Source organism: Mandrillus leucophaeus, unplaced genomic scaffold (genome assembly GCF_000951045.1).
Source record: "Mandrillus leucophaeus isolate KB7577 unplaced genomic scaffold, Mleu.le_1.0 Scaffold403, whole genome shotgun sequence".
Classification (NCBI taxonomy): domain Eukaryota; kingdom Metazoa; phylum Chordata; class Mammalia; order Primates; family Cercopithecidae; genus Mandrillus; species Mandrillus leucophaeus.
This window is the reverse complement of record NW_012104288.1, coordinates 1872677-1883591: the sequence shown is the minus strand read 5'-3', so window position 1 is coordinate 1883591 and position 10915 is coordinate 1872677. Positions and strand designations below refer to the sequence as shown.

At 40.8% G+C, this 10915-nt stretch overlaps 1 protein-coding gene across 2 annotated transcripts in view; it reads right to left on the bottom strand.

Moving 5' to 3' along the window:
- Window positions 1-10791, bottom strand: part of KIF2A (kinesin heavy chain member 2A) — an 82540-nt gene extending 71749 nt beyond the window's left edge. The window contains exon 1 of one of the 2 annotated variants that reach the window (XM_011992130.1): window positions 10504-10791. Coding sequence is in view for 1 of the 2 variants with exons in the window: in XM_011992131.1 (XP_011847521.1) it covers window positions 9199-9202 (4 nt within the window). In the remaining variant the exon portion in view is untranslated. Of the gene's footprint in view, window positions 1-9198; window positions 9562-10503 lie in introns of those variants that run through there. The other variant, XM_011992131.1, reaches the window with a different exon arrangement.
- Between the last annotated feature and the right edge of the window lie 124 nt (window positions 10792-10915).

The following is a 10915-nucleotide window of genomic DNA, read 5'->3' as shown; positions in this document are numbered from 1 at the left end:
TAATCCCAGCACTTTGGGAGTCTGAGGCAGGCGGATCAAAAATACAAAATTAACTGGGCACGGTGGCGCATGCCTATAATCCCAGCTACTCGGGAGGCTGAGGCAGGAGAATTACTTGAACCCAGGAGGCAGAGGTTGCGGTGAGCCGAGATTGCACCATTGCACTCCAGCCTGGGTAACAAGAGTGAAACTACGATTCAAATAAAAAAAAAAAAAAATGGGATGGGTGGCTAAAGTTGTCATACACGTGAATCCTTTTTACTATACTATAGCTCATTAAAAAATTGTTCTTCTTACATTGGCCAATAGACTATGCATGACAAAAATGAATGGCAAAATTTTATCTTAATTGTATACCTATATAACTAATCCTCATTCATAAATTATATATTTTTTGTCATTAATTGGTCCATTATTTCAAGAGTGGTTTAACTTTTAACACCTGAAGTTTGCATCCTCTCCTCCCCAACCTTTTTTAGGTTCACAGCAAAATTGAGTGGAAGGTATAGAGATTTCCCATATAATCCTTAACCCCACATATACACAGCCTCCCCACTATCAATGCCCTGCACCAGGTACACTCGTTACAATCAATGAACCTATCTTGACACACCATTATCACCCAAAGTCCCTAGTTTACATCAGGGTTGACTCTTGGTATTGTACCAAGAGTCTATTTGGTACAATTTGGTATTGTACCAAAATTCTATGAATTTTGGCATATGTATCGCGACATGTATCCACCTTTATAGTATCATACAGACTAATTTCACTGCCTCTGTGCTGTGCTTATTTATCCCTTTACTTACCTCTTTTTGCAAGTCCTAAATTGCAAACTGCAGTTTAGAGAGTCTGAATACTGAAATGGCCTTAGAATCCTAAGGATGAAAAAGAGAAGGCAAATGCCAGGACAGAAAAAACAGGCCAAAAGTAAGAGCAAAGAAAAAGTGAAAAAGAGCAGCTGCATTTCAAGAAACAAAACACTTCAATCCTTAAAGAGCTGATGCCATATTATGTGTGTACTGCTTTTCCTTCTCATTCCGTTCCAAGAATTCTGAGAGGGTCCTGGCTAACACACTATATAGCTCAGTATTAAGAAGGCAAAGTACTCAGTTATAGCTTAAGCAAATTCCCACTGCAGGTAAACATGCAATGGAAGTGATTTATACCTTAAACTCACTTACTTTTAGGATATTAGTGGCAAAAACTATATGCAGCCTGAGTTGGATGCTCTCCTTGATATTACCTTGATAGGCTCTACAGTCCTCTACACCGTATTCTTGAATAGGGTTAGCTTGATGAAATAAAACTGAAGAGATTTAAAACCTATACTCAGACTTTCCAAATGTTAAGTAAGTCCTTTCCTTTCAACTCATCTGCCTTTATTCAGCACAAGTGATATACTGCAAAATAACATCAATTCTTCTTGCAGTGTGTTCTGCATATCATTTGTTCCTTAATCATTGCTCACCCTCCTAGAATGATGAAATCTTATTCATGCTACCTCTCATTTTCAGTACTACTCTCCCTCTAATCTATCACTAATCACTAACTCCTATTACTGCTCTTAGGAGATTAGGTCCTAGAGTAGTTTCCAAGTGTCCTAGAAATTAATTCCAAGATCCTTACCTTACCTCTGTTTCCAGGTCTTTAATAGGGTGTCCCAGATTATCCCTCCTTCCATATCTTCCTCATCATCCTGCCCTCTGCCTGTTTTAAATGCCCTTCACCGGACAGTTCTGTTTCCAGTCAGGGACTTCCTCCATGCTGTCCTACATGGCTAGAATGCCTCCTTCCCCTCAGGGCAACCTACTGGTCATCTTCCTCTTACCATTTAAACTTCATTCTCCACGAAGTCTTGTCAGACACTCTGTTAGGAGATACCACTTTTACTAAAATAATGGATCACAACACTGGCTATACCCTGGAATCATGAATGTGTGACAAGTTAAGCTTCACCAGTATGTGAGGTGCCTTACAGTAAAATACTGATACCTAGACTACATACCAGAGAGACTCTCTAGGTAAAGGAACCAGATATTGGCTGTGGTGGGTTGCCTTTTTTTTTGGTCTGTTTTTTTCCACAGACCCACAGGTGATCTACTGAGCAGCCAGAGTTATGAACAGGCTGAGCATTCTTTAATCCAAAATGCTCCAAAATCTGAAACTTTTTGAGCACCAACATGACACCACAGTGGAAAATTCCACACACGACCTCGGGATAGGTTGTGGTCAAAATGCAGGCATCAGGCCGGGTGTACTGGCTCACACCTATAATCCCAGCACTTTGGGAGTCTGAGGCAGGCGGATCACTTGAGGTTAGGAGTTTGAGACCAGCCTGGCCAACATGGTGAAACCCTGTCTCTACTAAAAATACAAAAATTAGCTGGGGATGGTGGCACATGCCTGTAATCTCACCTACTCAGGAGGCTGAGCCAGGAGAATCACTTGAACCCAGGATGTAGAGGTTGCAGTGAGCCAAGATCATGCCACTGCACTCCAGCCTGGGTGATAGAGTGAGACTCCATCCTAAAAAAAAAAAAAAAAAAAGTTCATTCTTAGCACAGTATAGACACTCAGCAAATTTTACCACAAGTTTGTTTCCTGCTGATCCTGTCTTTCCTGTAGGTAAAATTTGGTCAAAATTAATGCCAAAACCTACAAAAACCTCGAGAAAAAGTCTTCAAAAGTAAATAAAACATAACCCAGGCAGGAACCTGATTCTTACAGTTCCTTGGCCATAATACATAAGGAGGTTATATCCAAATTACACATAACCACCAGTAGCTGGATCTACTGCTATTTTCATGCTCTGCTTCCTTGGTCTCTGTTTGTTTGTTTGTTTGTTTTGAGACAGTGACTTGTTCTGTCACCCAGATTGGAGTGCAGTGGCATGATCACAGCTCACTCATAGCCCCACCTCGTCCTCCTGAGTAGCTGGGACTACAGTCACACGCTACCAGGCCTGGCTAATTTTATTTTTTGTAGAAATAGGGCCTCATCATGTTGCCCAGGCTGGTCTCCAACTCCTGGCTTCAAGCAATCCTCCCGCCTAGGCCTCCCAAAGTGCTGGGATCACAGGCACGAGACACCACACCAAGCCAGTCTCTATTTACAAGTACCCCAAGCCAGGATTTCTAGAGAGAAACCTGCTGTCAGGTGCTGGTCTGCCAAAAACTTAAAATTGAATAAGTTTGGCCAGGTATGGTGGCTCACATCTGTAATCCCAGTACTTTGGGAGTCCAAGGAGGGAGCATTGCTTGAGGCCAGGAGTTCAAGACCAGCCTAGTCAACATAGTAAGACCCCGTCTCTACAAACAATACAAAAATTAGCTATGCACGGTTGTGCATACCTGTAGTCCTAGCCACTTGGGAAGTTAAGTGAGAGGATTGTTTGAGTTCAGGAGTTGGAGGCTGCAGTGAGCTATGATCATGCCACGCACTCCAGCCTGGGTGACAGAGCAAAACCCCCTAAAAAAAATTCCTCTTGATACCAAAACAATTTAAAAGTTATAAACTTATACTCAAATAGGTACTAGAAGATAGAAAATAGGCTAATAATGACAATGTCAATTTCAATTGGCTGACTACGGCTAACAGGGCTGATAATGCTGTATTAAGAACTCTGAGACTGGCTGGGCGCAGTGGTTCAAGCCTGTAATCCCAGCACTTTGGGAGGCTGAGGTGGGTGGATCATGAGGTCAGGAGTTCGAGACTAGCCTAGCCAACGTGGTGAAACCCCCATCTCTACTAAAAATACAAAAAAATTAGCTGGGCATGTTGGTGCACGCCTATAATCCCAGCTACTTAGGAGGCTGAGGCAGGAGAATCGCTTGAACCCAGGAGGGAGAGGTTGCAGTGAGCCGAGGTCATGCCACTGCACTCCAGCCTAGGCAACAAGAGCACAACTCCCTCTCAAAAAAACAAAACAGAACAAAACAAAAAACAAAACAACACAAAAAACTCTGAGGCTAAATTCATCAGGAAAGCATGCTAGGAGGGATCATGGATATTGGTCATAGAGGAGAGATGGCATATATGACATGTATTTTCCATCTAAAAGGTCCATAACTTCAGGAGTCTAACTAAAAAGCCTAATCTTTAAAAGGAAAGTAGTAATAATGTACACACAAAATGGCAAACTTCTATCGATACTAATCACACTATAGATGAATCACTTATTTACTTGTTTGTGAGGGCAGGAACTATTTTTGCTTTATTCTGTTTTTGTATCTCCAACACTTATCAAAATGCCTGATACATAGCAGGCTGTTAACAGAAGTGTATTAAATGAAATCTGCAAAAAAAAAAAAAAAAAAGGAAAAGAAAAGAAATATAAGACCACATTATTTTGATATGCCATAATCACTTAAGGTCTATACTCCAAATATCACACACCCTAGTGAATGATCCACTGAATTTCATGTTTTATCGTAGTGAGTAACGAGATCCTCAAACTCATGGGCTCAAGCAATTCTCCTGTTTTGGCCTCCCAAAGTGCTGGGATTACAGGCACGAACTACGATGCTCAACCTAGAAACATGACTTTTAAAAGGAACACTTCCCTCACTCATATTACTCTTGGGGGATAGTTTAATATGGTGAAATTCTAATGTCTATTTTCACTTAGCACTATAATATTATTCATATTACTTTAGCTAAAAGAGCTGGAAGACAACTTAACCTGTATTTGTTCTACAACTAACCAGAAGAATAAAGATTAGTTTTATCCAAGGTTTAAAAATTGTATCTGTTCTTAAGCTTAAGAATCATAATCTCAAAACAAACAAACACCTTAAAATTATTTTAGGTTACAAAACAGAGGTGTTAAAATTAAAGGAGATGGCTGAATCCAAGAATCAAACTTTGCAAAAGATTAATGTCATATTAATCACAACTATACTTATGACTAGAAAGAATGGAGTCTAGATGATCTCTCAAGGAATCTTGTTCTGGATTCTCCACACTCTTGCCCCTTGTCTCATTTGAGCACACAAGATTTAACTGGCTCTTTGCTATTTTCTCTAGCATTTTAGCAATCATGACACATAAAACAAGTTGACACACAGCCTTTCCTCAGAGTTTCAAATCTTTGTCATAAGAATCAAGTGGCTGGGCGATGAATATAGATTCCTGGCTTTCTGTGGTACTTTTGGAAGCAATAAGTAAGTGACTATTTTAAGTTTTTTGCGCTTCTTTCATAGTAGTGGAAAGAATTTTACTACAGGGGTTTGTATGTCTCAAAAAAATTACTGAAGTATACAACTTCACACCATAATCAGCTAACATTTGTCTGCAGCACTTAAGAGAGCTGGGAGTGAAGGGATTTAGGCTTTGGCCCAGGATATGCCCCTTATCAGCCATGTGATCTTGGCAAATAATCCAACCTCAGATTCTTCACCTATAAACCGATAATCTGCCATCTTCCTATCCTGCTTACCTCATAGAGTTCCTGTGAGGATCCAATTAGTTAACATGTCTTGAAGCACTTGGAAAACTATTAAGCCCTAACAAATACGTATACAGAAACATTATCGTCCTAGTCCTCAGGCAAAAGGGAACTATTAGGTCACAAATTCCCCTATTCCATCTCACCCGCATAATCAATCACATAATTGTACCTAAAGAACAACTGTATTGCTACATGGCTCATCTTTATTACTTAAATTTACACACTCTATTCTCCAGAAGCCTATGTAATGACGTGTAAAGATGAACCAGCAGAAGAAAAATGTGGCAAAGCATATAAAGAATTCGGCCATTTAAAATCTTTTCTGAAGATTTTCTTTGCCTGTCCTGAACCCCAAAATTCCTGATGGGTCCTCGGAAATTGTCAATTGCCTCTTGATTTCAGATGTTACAAGGAACTCTTTATACCAACACTTAACTAAGAAACAAGAATATTCTCCTCCCACAAGTTTAGGTTTTATGAACTTGTAGTAACATATCACTTCTTACCAGGGATCATTCTAATCAAGCTCTGTAACACAGCTCACTGGTGCCTTTCTCTCAAGTAAGAAGCAATTTCCTACATCTTGACTGGGCTGTAAAAAGCGGTATATGGTTCCAAAATAACAGAGAATTCCTCCTTTACTGTCATAGTTCTTGATAGTCTGATTTCTATGCTGAGCATGTCAGGTTCCTGGCCGTCACTGACAAGCTGTATGAATCTAGATAAGTCACTTATGGTGATCTGGGACTCAAGTTCCACATTTATAAAAATGAAAACTAGTTTATCTCCAAAAACCTTTCTGGTGGAAATATTCTAAGATTCTTTTCAGATCACATGTATCAATACAGTCACAGTATTGTGACTAAGAGACCCCCCCAAAGAACAATCCCATATTAGCTGTAGCTTCCAAATGTTCAACATTTCTCATTTCTCCCCCAGTACCTAAAGGGTAGTCACAGCTACTATAGAACTGTTAACAGTGCAGCTTAAAAAACAAAAAACAACTAGCTACGCGACAGAAAAATTGTAGGTTTTTTTAAGAGTCAGTGGCTTTTAAAAAGGGAAAGGAATTGAATCAGAAAAATAGGAAGACACATGTAAGAAAATACACCAGTCCAATTTCATACCAGGTTATCTCCTGCGGCAGGGAATAATCTTAGGAGTCCAATCCTATCCCCTGTCACTGATAACCTTAGAATACCAGAAAAGTCAGATTAACCTTAGCAGATCACTCAATTTCAATTACCGATGTAGATCCTGACTAAGAGGCCAGTGGGAAGTAGAGGGCCAGAGTAGGGAGGTAGCAGTACAGAGAAGCATAGATGGAAGGTTTTGCTTCCAGCTAAGACGTCATTCTAATGATTAATTAAAATGTTTGAAAACAAAAAATCCAATAATGTATGATTTATTCAAAAACGATGTGCAAGGAACTTTGCTAGGCATCAAGGGGTGGAGGTGGGGGTGGGAGTGAGGGTAACGACACACAGATGCATTCAGAGAATTTAAGAGTCATTAGAGGCTGGGTGCAGTGGCTCACACCTGTAATCCCAGCAGTACTTTGGGAGGCTGAGGTGGGTGGATCACTTGAGGCCAGGAGTTCGAGACCAGCCTGGCCAACGTGGCAAAAACCTGTCACTACTAAAAATACAAACATCAGCCAGGCATGGTGGCACACACCTGTAGTCCCAGCTACTTGGCAGGCTGAGGTATGAGAATCGCTTGAATCCGGCAGGCAGAGGTGCAGTGAGTGGAGATCGCACCACTGACAGAGCGAGACTCCGCTCAAAAAAAAAAAAAAAAGAAGTATTAGTTATTAGTAAGTCCCATTACCCCATGCAGTTTAAAAACATAATATTAAGAATATGTACCCACAGGTATGAGCTGAGAGGAGTTGAAAAAAAAAAAGTTACAGACCCAAACATTAATACTTAAGGAAATACGCTATCTCATGAATAACACAGAATAATCTAGGAATTCAGATGCTGACTGAATTTATCTGGTTTTAGTAATCAGTGAAGACTCATTAGGATAGTTTTCATCACGGTCTTGAAAAATAGGAATAAGCTCATTTTAGTGTACCTGTCTGCCCTTGGAATATGTTTATTAGTATAAGAGCATCACTGATGGGAAAAGCATGGTCTGAAATAGGGACATGGATCACCATCAGCAAGCAAAAAGAAAAACATCAAGTCACCAGTTAATAATGGTCTGAAGCGGGACATGGATGAAGCTGGAAACCATTATTCTGAGCAAACTATCACAAGGACAAAAAAACAAACATCGCATGTTCTTACTCATAGGTGGGAACTGAACAAGAGAACACTAGGACACAGGAAGGGAAACATCACACACCCCGGCCTGTCATGGGGTGGGGGAAGGGGAGAGGGGCAGCATTAGGAGATACACCTAATGTAAATGAGCAGTTAATGGGTGCAGCACACCAAGATGGCACATGTATAAATATGTAACAAACTTGCACATGTTCCCTAGAACTTAAAGTAAAACTTAAAGTAGAACTTAAAACATGTTGTGCACATGTTCCCTAGAACTTAAAGTATTAAATAAAATGGTCTGAGGCAGCCCTTCTTTACTCATGTCATTTCTACTGTCTCAGATATTAGTGTTTATCCAACTGCAAAGTGTATTTTTGTTATAATAACCACTAGTGTTTTATCCAAAATACATCTGTTATGGAAGTGAGAGGAAGCAAACAAGCTTCTTTAAAATGGAAAAGGGAAAGCTTGAGGGGCATTCTACCAGACATGATTTCTACTGTGAAACACTACTGTCCAATGCAAATGATCCTTCCCTTCTTTCCAAGTTCTCTACTAATCTTCTGCCTTCCACCAACTCCATCATGCATCTGAGGCACATAAAAAGATACGTGACCATAGGTTAGGATAATAACACACGATAATGACTTCCATAATTTCTTATAGGCAAACCGCTTTTGAAACGTGGTTTTAGGTTAGTAGCACTTATGTAAGAACACAAAGGTCTTGTATGTCTGGGAACTTCTGGTATAGGCTGAAGGTGAAGGCTGAAAAAAACCAAAACCACTTCAAGTTCAATAAATTTAAATAAAATATGCTCCATAAAAGTTAAAATGTATACATCAAATATCATATGCTTTTTTCTGATAAGATTTCAAAGTTAACATCTATACTAATAAAGACTTAAAAGAGTGTAAAGAATTTACACATTTTATTGCACCCTAATTTTTAAAAAAATAAATTTCATCGTGCGTATCTGAGGTTTACAACATGATGCTATGGAATATAGATAGCAAAATGGTGAAGCAGATTAACATAGCTATCATTTCACATAATTACTTCTTTAACAACAGCTGCTAAAATCTACTTATTTAACAAAAATCTCGAATACAATTTTACTAACATTGGTACCCCTGTATCTCTAAACTTGTTCATCCTACATATCTGCTATTTTGTATCCTTGACCTACATCTCCCCATTTCCTCTCCTTTCCCCCACCAGCAGTAGTAACCACTGTTTCATTCTGTGTATTTTAGCTCCTTAAAAAAATATTCTACATGAGTGAGATTATGCAATATTTTCCTCAGTGTCTGGCTTATTTCATTTAACTTAATGTCCTTCCAAGTCCATCTACGTTGTGGTAAATAGTAGGATCTCCTTTTTTAAGGCTGAATAATGTTCCATTGTGCGTTGTCTATACACACACATAAACATATACACACATACAGAACAATTTCTTTAGCCATTCGTCACCCATCGATGGACATTTAGGTTGTTTCCCTATCTTGGCTACTGTGAATAATGCTGCAATGAACACGAGACTGCAGATATCTTCACAAAGTGGTGATTTCCTCTCCCTTGGGGGTATACCCAGGACAGGGGTTGCTGTGCACCCAGAATCTTCAAAACAATATGTAAATCCTACTTTTGCTGGTATACTGTGAACTCGTATTTACCTAAAAAAAATGACATTAACAGCACTCTTTCAAGAAAGTAATTTGAAGAGAAAATACAAAAGAAACCTCAACCGAAGTAAAGAAGGTATCTCTTTCCCATCAGTGTTATTGGTAACTTCTAAAGCCCTAAGCGGTATAATTTATCTTTTCATATACAGGATAATGATGGTTTCAGTTGTTACCACAAATTACCTCAAATATAATGGAGGAAAAAAATCATTAGCTATATAGGGTCTTCCAATATATCATACACACAACATGAAAATCAACCTAGCTTCACATAATTTGGTCCAACCTGGCAGAATCCAAGGGGGGCGGGGACGCGAGAGCCAAGTTACTACTGACTAGGCTAGGCTAAAGGCCAATACATCAGCCACAAATAAAAGGAATCGAGGGCAGGCGCGGGGGCTCACGCCTGTAATCCCAACACGTTGGGAGGCCGAGGCGAGTGGATCACCTGAGGTCAGGAGTTTGAGACCAGCCTGGTCAACATGGTGAAACCCCGTCTCTACTAAAAATACAAAAAATTAGCTGGGCGTGGTGACGGGCGCCTGTAATCCCAGCTACTCGGGAGGCTGAGGCAGAAGAATAGCTTAAACACGGGAGATGGAGGTTGCAGTGGGCCGAGATCGCACCACTGCACTCCAGCCTGGGTGAAACTCCGTCTCAAAAAAAAGAAAAAAGAAAAAAAAGGAGTCGGTATGAGATGAAGTCAGGAACACTGCTCAACTCGAGATTATCACACAGCTCTCATTCTTTCAATATTGGTACCTAAAGAAAATAATTGCACTTATCTCCCTCCGTGCATTTATTCCTTTACAATATGAATTATTTACAATCTGGCTGGCATATCTGACTCCACACCCCAAGCTAGTGACATAAAACATTTTCCCCAAGAGAAACCTACAGAAAGATACATAAGCCTAAGGCTCTTAAAAAAAAAAAACGAGGCATGTGTCTTCACCTCGCCTTACACTTTTCTCAGTTACCTCTCCCGAGGGTGTGAAAATATCAACATCCGGTCGCCCACCCCCACACCCTCTCAGCAGTGCCTCGCATTGACTCTGCCCATCCCCTATCCTTCCCTTTACATTCTCATCACCTTGGAGAAGCCCATCGAATATTTCTTCGCATTGCTCCCCCACCCTTATTCATGGCTCAGCGCGATATTCTCCACATCTTTCTCCCAAGGAAGTGGCAAAAAAGAAAGCAGCATGGTCGAGGACGAAAGCCGGGGAGGTCTGACAACCAGACGGCAGTTTAAGGCGACGGGATTGGCTCTTTTCCCCCATCTCGGCCTCCGACCAGCAGTCGGTTCTCTAAACGTGAAATCGCTGGTCTTCCCGCTCCCCCACCCCCATCCCCGTCAGAGGCCAGGCCGGTAAAATGCGAAGACCGCGGGGAAGCGCAAGGCAGGGTCATCCCTAACGAAGCCCGCTCCCTCCCGGGCTGGTGTCCCCGGGGGGGGGCTGGAGATTGCGGGGGGAGGAGCGAGCGGCCCCCGCCCAGAGACC